Source organism: Cyprinodon variegatus, unplaced genomic scaffold (genome assembly GCF_000732505.1).
Source record: "Cyprinodon variegatus isolate N-32 unplaced genomic scaffold, C_variegatus-1.0 Scaffold898, whole genome shotgun sequence".
Classification (NCBI taxonomy): Eukaryota; Metazoa; Chordata; class Actinopteri; order Cyprinodontiformes; family Cyprinodontidae; genus Cyprinodon; species Cyprinodon variegatus.
The window spans coordinates 41,685-57,069 of NW_015151351.1; the positions used below are offsets into that span (position 1 = coordinate 41,685).

General features: G+C 38.1%; 1 protein-coding gene across 3 annotated transcripts in view; it reads left to right on the forward strand.

Moving 5' to 3' along the window:
- wwp2 (WW domain containing E3 ubiquitin protein ligase 2) overlaps window positions 1-15,385 on the forward strand; it is a 76,656-nt gene that overhangs the window by 27,748 nt on the left and 33,523 nt on the right. For all 3 annotated transcript variants that reach the window (XM_015397937.1, XM_015397939.1, XM_015397938.1), the window contains exons 6-9: window positions 3,112-3,190; window positions 6,976-7,133; window positions 7,282-7,522; window positions 8,973-9,062. In XM_015397937.1, the coding sequence (XP_015253423.1) occupies window positions 3,112-3,190; window positions 6,976-7,133; window positions 7,282-7,522; window positions 8,973-9,062 (568 nt within the window). The remainder of the gene's footprint in view (window positions 1-3,111; window positions 3,191-6,975; window positions 7,134-7,281; window positions 7,523-8,972; window positions 9,063-15,385) is intronic.

Consider the following 15,385-nt stretch of genomic DNA (forward strand, 5'->3'; position numbering starts at 1 on the left):
AACTGAGTCCAACAGTCTCATAGCATAAGGAATAAAGGTGTGGAGGAAGCTTGCCGAGGAAGAGAGAAAGTATACCAAAATTACTCGGGTTTTGGTGGACTGAGTGTTTTAACAGAGTGTTAAAACATTGCTAGCCCAGATGAAACAGATGCACCAGAAAAAATTGTAAGGTGTGTTAAATTCTGTTATTTTATGGGTATATTAAAGTTTTTGTTTTTATTATTATTATTCATTCCATCATTATATCTCTACAGATACATTTTTGTATATGTTTTTGGAGAAGTGCAGTTCAGATCTGTCATCATATATTATATAGTAATACATGTTATTCCACAATGAAATCCTAAACTGCACAATTAAAGATTTGTTTTCTTTGCCTCAAGTAAAAAAAAAAAAAAAAGTTTCATTGTGCCTTTTGCAAAAACTTAACTTAGAAATTAACTTCTATTTACTGTTAGAACTTCCCCTCTGTTCAAGGAGTTTGGTTTTTGGGATCTTTCTGCACTTAAAAACTCTTTAGCTTTTCTAAAAACTCACAGCAGACTAGAAATAAGACCCATGCCACTCTGTGGGGGTGGGGGGGCTGCTCTGTTAGCAGGCTATGACACAATGGTTTCTCCTCAAGACCACTGTTTATTTTTCTGTATGTCCGAAGGGGCTGCACACAAGAAGCTCTTTCATTGCCACAAAACAGAACTGTGTTTCTCTGCGGTCTGTAAGAGCTTAGCTGTTTGCCGTACTTTATATAGCAGGACGTACTGTAGGCGTGCAAACAGGGGCAGCGTTTGAGGCGCTCGTGCCTCCGGTGTGTCATTGGAAGACGGTGGATGTGTGTGCGCAAAGGAGAAAGTGAGTGTTAATGAAAAGCATGTTACAGCCCTGTGGTTTTCAATCACAGTTGGGAACGCAATTCTCACATTCCCTCACACCACCAAAACCACACACGACTATGCTCAGATCAGCGCAGACTGCATGGCACACACGGGGATGAGTGGTCCATGTCAAATCACTAACTTCTCTTCTACTACCGCATGTCCAAGAGCTGCATGGATTTCATTAATGGGTCTTAGCCTCTCTAAAATGAATGTCTTATGATTTAGAGCTGAAAAGAGGATTGTCTGCCTCTGTAATGTTCAAAGAGGCAATAAATCACCTAATGCTAGATTTAAACATCAGAATTTCTTTCTGGTAGCCTCTGCCAGTGTTGTTAGAAAGCTTTATTTACTATGATTTTTCTTTCCTACATTTGAAGTGAATTAGAATAGATGTTTAGATAGATAAGCACCACATCTACAAAGGAGAAATGGCAGGCATTGATGGAGAAGAGGGTGCTAATTAGATTACCTGTAAGGTGTGTTAGAATATAAATATGCTTGATGTCTGTTTAAGATTAGATTTAATCTCTGTAGATCAGAATTTAAAGTTTGGTGGCTCATGTCTGTAATTTTGAGCGCACAATGTTTTTCTTGACTTCCTTTCAAGTTTTTCATTATTCGGAATTTAAAATTGAAATTGCCTGAAGTTTTGGTGCTCCAAGGGCCACTAGGAGGTTGGCTAATTACTTGTGGAATTACTTAGGAAGTATCTCATGGTTTGACGAACTAAATGAATCTTCATTGGTGTCTGCGAGGCATAGCATGAGCTGCAACATCTGAGTCACATTTGCATTTATTCTGGAGCAATGGTGCATCTTTCCGCTTTTAATGGCGTCTAGAAGCTGTGGTACGCTTGGTGAGCAATTTTCCAAGATGTAACTATGGTCACATGGTGATCTAAACAGTTGCTAAAATTGCTGTTGTGTATAGAGATTCTTGAATGTTTTTGACCTAAAATACATCTTCTTTTTCTACACAATCAAAACTGAAAGCAGCTGCACAATGCTGTGCTGGGGTTTTAGCACTAAGCTATGATACGATAGCATCTGTAAATCTCGTTAACTATTTCCAGTAAAGAGTTTTAAGCCCATAATTTTCCAAAGAGTCTGAGAACAAAAGGCTAAAATCATAAAACAGAGAAACTTTGCTGTAATATGTTTAGCTGTCCTAGGGGTTGCCAAAGTACAAAAAATAACAAAAAGTTAAGAGCCAACATGGCTTTGTGGAATATTTGTTTATATAAACTTTTTTTATGTTGTTGTGTTCAACTTACACCTCTAGGAGAGCTCAGATTCTGGACAAGGCTAGCGACAGGGAGTCTTGAGTGGACCATGTATTGGACCTTTACTATCAATGCAGCTGCTTATAGATGTAGCTGAAAGGTCTGCAGGGCCTTTTGTAGTGGTAACCGCCAAACCTGGTGGTGGATGCAAACAATAAAGGATACAATCAAGCTGAAGAAGGAGTCCTATCTAGCCTGATTGGCTTGTTAGACTCCTGAGGCACCTGGCAGGTATCATTGTCCGTACGGTCACAGAGGCAGATGCCTAGGAGAAGTTAAGAGAGTCCATGTAGAAAGAGTATTGGTTAGCCTCAAAGCGATTCTGGCAAATCATCAGTCACCCCCAGAGGCTGTTTTTAGTGGGGAGTTTAGTGGGGAGCTGCTGTCCTTTACTGAAAACATTGCCAGACCATAGAAGGAATATTTTGAAGATCTGAATATCTTAGGTGTCTGGATGTTGTACGAATGTTGAAGCCGGAGGGTGTCCACAGTAGTATTGGATCAGTATTTGATCTTTTGGTGTCTGATTGGATCTGAAAAACATGGGTCAGTTCATCTAATTTCAAATTGAGTTGTTGTGAATCTTTGATAAGAATGGAAAAGCTCTGGTAAATGCTGGTTAAAGGGAAAATCTATTTAACCAGTATTAATCTAATTACAATTTACATAACCTACTTAATTATCCATTTCTTTTTCTATGCAACTCAGAACCAGATAAGGACTAACTTAGTCTCCAGTTAATTTATTGCTACTCAGCTTTTGAACATGTTTTTGGTTGTTAGCAAACAGTAGCTTTACATTGTTCATTAATTTTGACAAAAAAACAGTAATATCCACTTAAAAGAATTCAAGCTTGCTTTTCTTTTTTTTTCTTTCTATAGAACTAACACACACTGACTGACTGGAAAATAACTGTGTTGGAACCATAATGATGTGTTGCTGTTTGTCTTGCAGAGATCCTTCAGCCTGACAGAGCCAACCTGAGGAGGACACAGAGTGAGGGGACGCCCACTTCAGTCAGCTCAAACAGCAGGTCAGAAATAAACAAAAACACAGGATCATAGCGCTGCATCAGCTTAACAGAACTGGCTACAGCAGTGTTTGAAATTTAAAATCTTCATGGAGACACTAACAATCAAATAGCAGGTAGATTAGTTGATATACTAGGAAGAAAAAAACATACTGATAGTTTCACATATTAATTTATTTAATTTTGCTTTGTCCATCTGTGGCCATGTTGCACTTGATATTGTTTGGCCTGGGGCATTTTGGACAATACATTATCGACCAATCTATGAATGATTGTTCACACACTAGTTTTTAGATGCATGTGTACTATGCTGGTGAAGATTCTCAGTCATCCAGGTCATAGTCATTCCAAAAACGTAAAAAAAAAAAAAAAAACTATCATCTCAATCCTCATCCCCATGCATGGGACCTAATTATCTCACCTGGTCAGCCAGGGCAATAATGCCCGAAAGACCCCCTTTCTAGAGGCATGGGACAGTATCTGGTTTTGCAGACTAACAGCGACCTCAACGACTCCCCATTCCAATTTTTTTTTGGTTCAATTTGCATGTTTTCTAAGCCATTACAAAGCTTTTGTTTGTGCCACTCTATAAACCTGAACTCAAACCCTACTCCAGTCATTTTGATTTGAAAAAGCTTCCTGGATTGGAAGCGAAACGTCTTCAAACTTGAAAAACAAAGTCCAGTGGTTTGTTATTTAACTTTTGCTAACTTTGTTGGAATGCATGTGTAAAGTCGTCTGCAAGAGGGGACAGAGCAGACTGTACTTAAGGAGGCGCAAGTCCTTCAGTATTTATAGCAAGATGCTACATATCTTCTATACGTCTGTTGTTGAGCGTGTGATCTCTTCTGCCATTATCTGCTGGGGTAGCAGCATCTGAGCAAGTTACTTAAGGAAGCTTAAAAGCTGATAAAAAAGAATTCCTTATGAAATGAAGAACATAATGGAGAACAGTGAGCATCGTTTTTTTTTTTTTAACTAAGTCTTGCAACTTTTAATTTCCCTTTGGGGTTATTAAAGTGTTTTACGTGTGTGAGAAAGTCATTTGAGTTGTCAGTATAGAGCAGAAAACTACTCAGTATACGTCAGTTCACCATTCGGCCGTATACCATATAGCATGAAATTATGCTTCCATTACAAAAGATAAAACAAACTTGCTACGCTTTTATTTTTATCCATTAATCCTTAAATGTTTAATTGATTAAATAAAAAATAAGTTTTATTTTTGTTTAGAGATCAGTAACTTTGCATTTTATACTACACAAAGAATAAATAGTAGCAAGGCTTAAGATTTGTTTCAGTCTGCATCTGAATCCAGGGCTCATGCAAAAATCTATCAGCTTGTTATTAATTTTGCAAACCCTAGATAGACCCATATATCAGCCGGCTGATATTTTGGACTGATAGTAATGTTTTTTCTTGTAATGGTAGTGAAACATGCATGAGCTCACTGATTCATTAGTGCATTCAGCAGTCATGCAGTGGAGGGGAATTGCATGCATTGCTGTTCCCTCCATTTAATTTCCATTGTTAATGTTTTCTTTGGTTTGTCAGTAAATGTTTCATTTCTTTATTTCAACTTGTGTAGTGTCTGTTATCATTGTAAATGCGGGTACATCATAGGAAATAGAGAAGGTCAACTCATTGCAGAAATACCAGATTTTCACCATGATGTCTTTGCTATAAGCAACAACAATCTTTTTATTTCATTGTGTGTCTTGTTGACCTTCAGTCAAAGCCAACAGCTTCAATAATCAGCTTCAGCTGAAAAGGCTCATCAACACTTAATAAAGATATAAGACAACCACTCATATTGATCCGTCTAAATTTTAAACCAGATATGAGCCCATCTCATAATGATCTCACATAAGTTCACCTTTCATTAACAAACCTGATTAATACAGCCAGTTTTCATTTTTTGTAATCATTCATTAAAAACAGATTTGTGTTGGCTGCCAAACATGATGAAAAATATATACTTTTCTAATATTAAGTATTATAAAACGCATCTAATATCGCCCTTACAATAGAAGGTTGTCATGGTAAAGTTCACATCACAGGAAAAAAGACACATTCTCATTGAAGATTTAAGGAGAAATCTATAATATTTCTTTATTTTTGGTCTCATTTATTTTAATACTTACTGGACAATTTTGAAATAGAAATAGTATCGGCCTCTGCAGATGGCCGCTCACACTGAGCCTGGTTCTGCTGGAGGTTTCTTCCTGTTAAAAGGGAGTTTTTCCTCTCCACTATCGTTACAAGCATGCTTAGTGTGAGGGATTGTCTTCTAATTAATAAGTTGATGCAATCAACTGGTTTTCCTTAGATAGAAAACATTGAATCAATTTGACTGTGTGAACTGGTGAATTATAAAGTGCGTGGAGATGACGTGTGTTGTGAATTGGCGCTATATAAATACACTGAATTGAACCCATCCCCTTGGGAAGCAGTGTGGGGTTAAGGGTTTTGCTCAGAGACCCAGAGTGGAGGCTGTGGGGATCGAACTGGGTACTTGCAACCTTCTCAGAGCACAAGCACACTGCTCTAACCTCTAGGCCAACACTCCATCTAAGTGTGATTTTTAAATGATTGTTAAATGTCTTATATGATTTTAAATAAATTAAATTACAAACAAAATATGTGGACAAAAGAAGCAGTAGAATCTAGTTGAAATGGTATGTTTAAAAATCACTTGGAGACGTGAGGGTTTTGGGTTTTATCATTATAATATAACAAGACACCAAGGAGAGACCATAAATCATAGTCAGTTTTATGACTATAAAATAGGGCAAAAGAAAAAAAAAGGTTTTCTGGGATCAGAATCCATAAATGTTCCCAATATTGCTGGTTTCAAATCCCTGCAGACCTCGTGGTTAGATAATAAGAATAATAGCAAAATAATAATAAAGCTGTGAAACCGTTTTCTTAAATAAAGTTTGCAAAGTGCTTATATATATATATAAAAAAAAAAAAATCCGGACACCAAATCATAACAATTTTTTCAAATAAATGGAGGAAAGAATGGGACTGAATAAATGGGTTTGGTGCCAGTTTGGTTGACTGGAGCATTATGCAGCGTGCCAGCATCTTATTCCCCTCTGGCTGTGGGTTCAGTTGCTGCTCTCATCGGCTGTGATAGTACCCGGGATAATAAATAGCAGGCAGGCTGCAGTTTTTTCAAAGCTTTGCGGCGAGATTGAGAGAGGTTTGATGGTATTTCCTTCTAAACATCGTGGGGGGCCATTAGGCACAGTTCAGCCAAGAGCTCAGACCACGGCTGCCATGGAGGAGCAGTCAGCATCTTTCTACATTCACAGCTGCATGTTTCCCCCAAAACAAGCTAAAATCCCCACTCCAAAATGAAATTTTGAAAATGGCTTTCCCTTCTTCCATCTTTTTTCGCCTTTGTTTGTTGATGTAGAGCAACTGATGAAGTAGTGATTATGATTTTCTGCATCTCTCCCCAAATTTAACCTCAGTTTTCTTCCATCCAGGATAGTGAAGAGAAACATGTCTGTTGATCATATGAAAGAAATGCAAAGGGAAATTTAGCTCTAGAAAAAATATCTAGAAAGGAAAATCTGCACCTCATTGGGTGTTTGTGTGTGTTGATTCAGCTGTGACTGAAGCTGCACCTGTGCCAGATCCAAATCAGGAAAAAACAATAGGTGAGATGGGAAAACACAGAGGCAGGGTTTAATGTTACATTTATTTATTGTCTTTTTTGTGTTAATCGCCATCATTTCCATTTCATCTTCTAATCTGCTTTCTCCCGCTGTTTGCAGGAGCAACAGACGCTCAGTGGGGGGTCCGCAGGGGGAGTCCCCTGGCAGCTCCAGGGAGAGGTCTCTGCCTAACGGGGAGCTGACCGAGGACCAGAATCATGACCCATCTGATCACCAACAGCCATCAAAGAACAATGGGAGCCCTCATAACAGTGCAGGTGAATGTTTGCTTTAATTGCTGATTTTGCTGACAGTAAATGTTAGATTGTAATTTTATTTTTAAGTATTGATTATATTATCCAGGAGTAAAAACCAGTTGTCCTTGGAAACCTGCCATGATCTTCTGTCCTCCATATCTTTCAACAGACAAAGTTGATTTGACATCCAACGGGTTGGACAGCATCCTTGGTGTCGTGGTCCCTCAGGCACCTCCTCCATCCTCTCCATCAGGCCAATCCCTAGCTCCAAGCAGCAGCAGTAGCCCCTGTCCAGGCCAGACCGCCGGGGGTCCGGCCGCCCCGTCAGAACCTGATCCCACCATCTCCTCCAACACAGAGCAGGCCAACAGCAACACAACCGAGTCGACCACAGACTCGCTCCCGGCGGGGTAAGAACCAGTACATCCTCATTACTCTTGGGTCAGCAGCAAAAACAAACGTCACGGTAGAAACAGGGTTCTGGAAGATTCTGGAATTGAAATATTTTTCAGGTCTTGATAAAGAAAATAAAAATACAGACCTCCGGAGAGGTCTGCCCAGATTTTAAACCACAGAGGGAGGTTGGTTCATTTTGCAAAGTGTCGCCCCAGTGGCTTAAAGTTACACAATGTTGTTTTATGTATTTTGAAGGTACAAATAAAAGTTTTGCTTCTAAAACAGAAGATTCTACAACCTGCCATTAATTAGTGATCATCAGTATTAATTAAATACTCAAAAAAGTACTGAAAATTCATGAGCATGAATTTAGAAAAGTAAATAAAAAAATGTGTGTGCCATAAATCAGTGGCTTCTCAAATAATGCAGTGAACCATTTGGACATTTGGAGGATTGATTGATTCATTCTATCATGAAAGTATAAGCAGACATACCCCATTTGAAATCTGCCCACTCACCCATAAAGTGAATCACAGGGAATTTAGCTTTACATCAAAGGGAATTATGTCATGTCCAAATATAAAGTTATCGGGTGAAATGGATTGTTTTAAAATAAGTTGATTTATTATTACCATACCAGTATACCCCCTAACTTGTTTAATTTGTGAAAATGCTATAAACAATACTAAAAAGCGTTTTTTTTTTTTTCCTACCCTTTGTTTTCATGTTTCTTTCAATAAAAATTTACAAGAGTAGGCTGCTTTTACCAGCATGTCTTTATCCCTATATATATATATATATATATATATATATATATATATATATTTTTTTTTTTTTTATCTTTTATCAATAATAATTGATAAAAAATGTTTTATAAATTATAATTATTTTTTCACATACATTTCCAGACATAAAACCATTAGGTTTTTTGGTCTTCTTACATGGCTGTACATGAAATTGTCGGTTTTATTAAAACTGACATTTCACCTGATAACTCTGTTACTTCAGATTTCCGGCTAAATGCAAAACAGTAAACCTGTAATTAATGCAAATACAGGAACTCACCGAAAAACAACTTTGAATGAATTTAATCGTCTATTTCTTCTCTGTAACCTCAAATCATCTCATATTTGTATATCAGCAGGAATCATAGTTATCGCAGTACAGAAAATACTAGTTTAGAAGCCTTAGCTGATGGGATGGATTTAGTAAACTCAGTGATTAGAGGTAATTAGGACAGATTTAGAGGCATGAAGTCTTGGTTCCTCTAACTGTATCTATGCTGCTCTCTGTCGCTGCAAATGTACCATCGTTAGCTAACGTTCAGCTACTGAGGGACACTCCCTATCCTCTCAAAATAACACTCAGATGCATTTGGGGAAAAATCTTACCAAATACCTCCTTTATGTTTGTTTTCTGCATTGGAGTAAATGTGTATTTTTGTGTGTTTGTCTGTCCGTGCAGCTGGGAGCAGCGGGTTTTACCTCACGGCAGAGTGTATTACGTCGACCACAACACCAAAACCACAACTTGGGAGAGACCACTGCCAGCAGGGTACGGCTGTTCCTTCTTTATACCTGTTTTTTTCCTGTTGGCAAACCAGGTGTCTTACGCCCTTCGAGGGTGGAAAAGACTGAGCAACACAGGTTAACGCTAGGCTTTAAAAATCAGTCAGTCGTGTCTTTTATGTTGTTCCAGATTCAGTAAGTTGTCGCCTCAGCAGGGTTAAGAAAAACAGATGAGATTTCCAAGAAGTTCAGAGCTAATATTTACCTGTTTATGAAGATTCATTAGATTTTCTTTGGAAAGTAGATGCATCTCCCCAGAAAAGAAGTTCTGGGTAAAATGTAGGGGTTTGGCCTGGTTAGCTTACTTTAGCTGGTTTGTTCAACAGTGAGGTTAATTATAGATCCCACACAGGGGAAATGTTTAATGCAACAGTTTACTGATGGTGCCTTCATTACAGTTTGCCATCTAGGAGCTAAAGAAGTTTGCATGAATAAGGGTTTCTATGACGCTTAGATATATTTCTTATGCTGAAACAGTTCAGGTTTATGTACCCATCCATCCATCCATCCATCCATCCATCCATCCATCCATCCATCCATCCATCCATCCATCCATCCTTTTATCTATCTGCCCCTTCATCCAAATATCCTTTCTTTTATTCACTGAACCTTCTGTTTTCCATCTGTCCTGTTGTTTATCTGTCTTTTTTTCTAACTATAAAGCTTTTTTAAGTTTGGGGTTTTAAAAAATGCAAATGTTAGCAGTAAAATCCATCCATCAGTCTATTTATCTATCCCACTTTTCATCTCTCTAGTCAGTTCTTATGTCTTATTTTAGGTGGAACTTGATCAAATGTCTGCAGGAAAGCGCTCCGGACATTTGTGTTTATGCTTCTAAAACTGCAATATAAACAAACTGAGATGACCGAGGAACTGGTTCTGGTGAAAAAAGGAGTTTAGACTCAAAATAAATGTACATAAACTTTCAATGTTTATCTCTATAGACCCAGAGGGGTGCCAAACTAAGAAATGCCTATGGGTTTTTGCAAAGAATTAGTCACTCATGTTGAATAAAGGATGGATATAGCCACTGTACATTTTTACCAGTTTCTTTACACACTGGCTTCTCAAGGCTTTTAGTTCATTTTTAGTATATTAAAATTTGCCAGCGTTGGTTTCTTGTGTCAGATGTCAACATTGAAAGATGACTGTGTTGGCAGTACATCATATATATATATATGTACCATAAAATGAGATGCAACCCTTAGAGTAAACAGAGGGTATGTTGGCGTATGATTTTGTGTTTAAATATTATATCTTAACCATTATGCTTAACTTGGACACGTTTTCCTTTTTAAAGACACCCCGTCCTTTAAGGTCTGAGTAAAGCATTTTAACAACATTGGAGTTATTTATAAAGACATGTTACAATCCAGAAAAGCTATTTAAACTTGCATGGACCAATGCAACGGTGAATAAATAGATGTTATTCTTAGAAGTACAGAGATGGAGAAAAGTTAAATGGAAAGCTGTTATCTTAAGAGAAACCAGAGGTGGACTGGAAACCCTCGACTTTGGGTCCTGTTTAGGATTATTATTTGTTTTTGGAAAACAACATTTACCGAATTTTAAAAAGAGAAATTAAGAGGTAAAAAATAAAAAATAAAAAATAGTGGAAGGGGGGACAAATCACCCTTGGTTTTAAAGTGGAAATAAATTCATTCTGATCTTTTTGCGTTTTATCTTCAAAAATGAGTCAGAAGTAATGAGCTGTGTCATAATTCAGTCAAAAAATGTAATAAAATCATGATATTAAAAATGTGAAGATCATTAAAGGGGTCATAGAATGATTATATAAACATTATAACATTAGTTGGGCTGAAAATGGCATATTTGCTGTTCTATGCGCCATAATTCAAGCCTGGTTAAAAGCCCCAGAATGAAACGACAGGTTTTCTTCCTTTTATGGTAAGCTCATGAATATTTAGATGAGCTGTGCGCTGAATGGTTGGTTTACAACGAGCGAAGCTGCTGAGCAAAGACGCATCATAGCAACAAGCACTCACTCAATGAAACATCAAATTGTTGATATGGTAGAGTGACCAGACGGCCTCTTTTTCTTGGACATGACCTACTTTTCATACCTAAAAGAAAGTCCTGGGGGAATTTAAAAATCGTTCAGGATTTTGGTCGACTACAGTGCAGCAGAACCGAGTTGTGAACTCCGGGGCTGGACCAGGAACCCCGGATGGACGGGGGCAGCAGCCAGCGGGGCGACCGAATCCGACCCAGTGACGGTAGCCTGGACACATGCGCCCCCTCCCCCTGCCTGCCAGTACGGCAGGCAGTGGGCCCCCAAGGAGGTGTCGATAGAGTTTGAACTTCTCTGTACGTCCATTTCACCCACTGAACTATCGTTATTCATATATGACATGTAAACTCTGTTTTGCATTCTGTGACCCCTTTAAAGAAACTGACACATGGAGCTCAACTAGTTGTCACTTTTCGCTAAAAAAAGAAAAAGACAATCTGAAGTGTTATGAATCTGAATGTTAGTGCCAAAATGGACCAGCAGCAGGTTTTGAAAGCGGTTGAGGTGTCAGTACTCTACATAGTTAAACCACAGGTTTTACATGGCACCAGTCCAGTTGTTTCCCCTCGGATAATTCTTTTTTCCAGTAAAGATTGAAAAACGCTGCACATTAACATACGACATGCATGATTAGTCAGGGCAATTCCCGCAATGAGAATGAGAGCAACTACAAATATGTACCATGAAGCTTTTCAGACTGAGATTCAGCTTTAATCAACTCCTTTCTTTCAAAGAACAATTTAATTTCAATGGAGCCGAATCCAATCACAATCTTATTTAATTCCGATCGACAGTTTGTTCTAAATACTCTTGCCCATGTAAATATATCTATTGATATTGATGCAGTGTGTTTAACTGAAGCATACAAGCACCGTCATCAGTGTGGTCGGGTTTTGGTCAAAACTATCAGTATATTGTAGAAGATCTTTGTTGGCTACCGCACTTCTTGTTTATATTTTTGCTTTTTTGCAGCATAACCTTGAATTATCTTGCGATCCAGTATAAGTGTGTGCTTACCCTGCCATCGTCTCTCCGCTTCCGTTTTAATCAGCTTTTCTTGTCAGAGATCAACTGTTTTCATGACATTTTTACGGGGCTCTTTTTTATTTATTGATTTTCACAGTGTGTGTGACTGAGCTACAGAGAGAAAAAGAGTCTGTTTTAAGTAAAGGTCACCCCCCCCCTCCTCCTCCTCCATTCCAAACTTCTGCCCCCCACGTCAGTTTTTCCATGCGAGGAACAAGACTTTTGGGGCCCAGAGAACAAAAGTCCTTTCTTAGAGCCACATGTACCTCCATGCGCTGCTGTGCTGGCTGCCTTGGCCTGTCAGAGGATCAATTAGCAGGCTAATAGTGGGCCAGCGCTCCAGATGTACGCACAGGGAACTGTTTAGAGGCTGAGGGAAGGCAGATTGGGGGTAGCTAAGCAGTCGGAGGCTGGAAGCAGAAATAATGAAAGCCATCCGAAGCTAGACTGGGGAGAGTTTATGAGTCACACTGTTTTTATCAAATATTCTGTTGAGTTTTGAAGCCAGCATTGCATCACAAACACTGCAACCTTTGTTTTTTTGCGTTGCGTCTTGTTCTCGACTTCCTAAACAAAGTTAAAGTCAGGTTTACACAGAGTTTTCTTTGCACGGTGCCAGCATTGCAGCTTTATCACGTATCGGATTTAAGATATAGAAAGAAAACCCTGAAACTGCACTTTGTGGTTCAAAACATCTACTACTGGCTTTTTAACTAAACATTTTTTTAGTTTCAAGCAACAAAAATGAAGTCTAGAGACCAAACACTTCTGCCAAATCAAAGTAAAGCAGCGACTTCTGCTTCCAAGGATAAATGAGCGCAGTGAAGAAAAAGCTATTGCATGTGTACAATGCAATCAAAGCTGTGATCAGTAATCAAGGCTGCAGTTTTAATGTGGCTGCATTTTTGTACAACAGTCCTTGCTATCACAAAAAAAAAGGTTTGATGCCGGAAGAGCAAACTCATGTTCTGGTAATCAGTGCTGTTACGACTCAGTCTCTAACTTTTCAGTACTAGCTTAATTTCAGCCTTTTCTGTGGTCCACAGTGTCTTTCTCCCCAAAACAATCCAATTTGCAGTATAGTTATTCACTATCTGGCATAAACTTGTGTGTTATGTCGCTCTTTAATCAGTGTAGTCATACCTGTTACTGCTTACTGATGATAAAAATAGCTTTTTTGTTTAACTTCATATAAAATTAAATCTATAAAAACAAACAATTAGGAAAAAATTATAAAAAAACATGGCATATCGAAGACTATCGCACAAAATCGGTTAGAGGAAAACAGCGATTTTATTTGGAAAACAAGGGAAAAGAAGCGCACCCTTTCTGTGGCAGATGTTCTGTTGGCCAGTCTAAGAGCAAAAAAATATCCACTAGCAGAGCTAACGGGTTTGCGAGCGTGTCGCAGAGATTGGTTTGCGTGCGAGAATAAGTAAACAAGAGGAGAAAATATCTGTTCCAGAAGCATGTGATCTGAGAACAGAAAAAAAGATTTAATGGTGAAGAGAATAAATTTGAGAGAAAGCTGAAATTTTGAGTCCAAGTAGAGGAAATCCTGCTCCCACAAAGAAAATGGCTGTGTCCGAACGTCCGTCCTAACCCCTAAATCCCTCAATCACTATATAGAGTGGGGACTATATGGTTGACTTTATAGTGAACTCGGTTAACAGACCGTTCGTACAGATGATAACTACCTTACTCCCTGTTGCTCACGTAACTCCATCTCCCCACACAGGGCCTGTGCCATCTTTGCTATCGCCGCTGTCAGGTAGCGGCTGGGTCAGCTGTGACAGCAAATCCCATAATACTTTGCGAGGAGAGCTCTCAGCGCAAAGCATTCTGGGAAATATCTGCTCGTCTAGTGACCATGGATGATCACTACTTTTCAAGGTGCATTGTGGGATATTTCGAGTCCACTACTTTTTGATCTACTAGACATTCATACACTCATCTAACATGGCTTAACCACTATCTAGTGCCCTGTAAAGTGACTAGGGCGAACATTCGGACACAGCCAATGTGTGCTCTTGGTTATTAGCAGTAAAAATCCTCCATACAACTAGGAAAAAATTGGTCAGAGAGCAAAGCTTATAATTAAATGTTTAATGGTTAAAAGATTTAAAAATTAAAAAAAATGTTGTATGTATAAATAGTTTTGACATAAAAACACTGCTTTTATGCAGAGAATGGTTGACTTTTTTATACTTTTCAAACATAAAAGTATAATGACTAAATTAATTCAAAATGCATGTATTGTTGTAGTTTTAATGTAATTTTCACCTTTTTCGTAAAATGTTCATTTGCATTTGAGTTTTTCTATTTTTTCTGATTTATATGTTCTGTCTTTCTTGGGCTTAACCTACTTCAAAGCTTAAAACAAATAAAATCATAGCTGGTAATGAAGAACTGATGAGTAATGAATGGTCCACCCAAAACAGGATTATGGATATACTCCAGGCAGGGTTTGGTTTTGCTAGAACTGGTACAAAGAGACATAATCAGATAAAAGCTATGTAGAAACTCAACTAACCACTGTGGGTTTGAAGGGATTTTCCCTGTCTCCAGTAAATGAGTAGCTACTGTTGATAATACCAGAAAAAGGACGGGTACTGCTGTTTATATGGCATAGCGGTCAACCAAATAACTCTATTTGTAATCATTTTAACTGCTGAAGGCTCTTTGGCAACATCATACAGCTAACCACCCATGAGGGCACTGCTAAGAATTGTTCTGAAATTAAATCTTTAAAATCTCACCTTAAGCTACTTGCTTAAATTAATTTATATTTATATATATATCATATTCCATGATCTTCTTCACCTTATGGAGAATTCTTCTTTGTGAAATCATTTCCAGAAGTTCTAGAGGATATCCTAGGAATGATCTGGCCTACTTTTTCAGGTTGTTGAGCTTTTTTAATATAGTTTCTCGGATACTGTTACCCCAGCAGATGATTGAGGAAGAGATCATACTCTTCATAACAGACATAGAAGATATGTAGCATCTTTCAGGTTCCTGCAGATCCTTACAAAGTGTTAAAATTCTGAATTCTTCAATATAAAACTAAGCCTTAATTGGTATTGAAATGTCTTAAATCAGTCTTTCATAGGTCTTAAATTGTTACCACGGCATAAATAGGATTGTATTTTTGTAATTGTACTTTTTTACATTTACAGAACAGCTCACTGTAACCATTATTAGTTCTGTCCTGATAGCGGAATCAATACAAACCAGAGATGGGTAGTAAT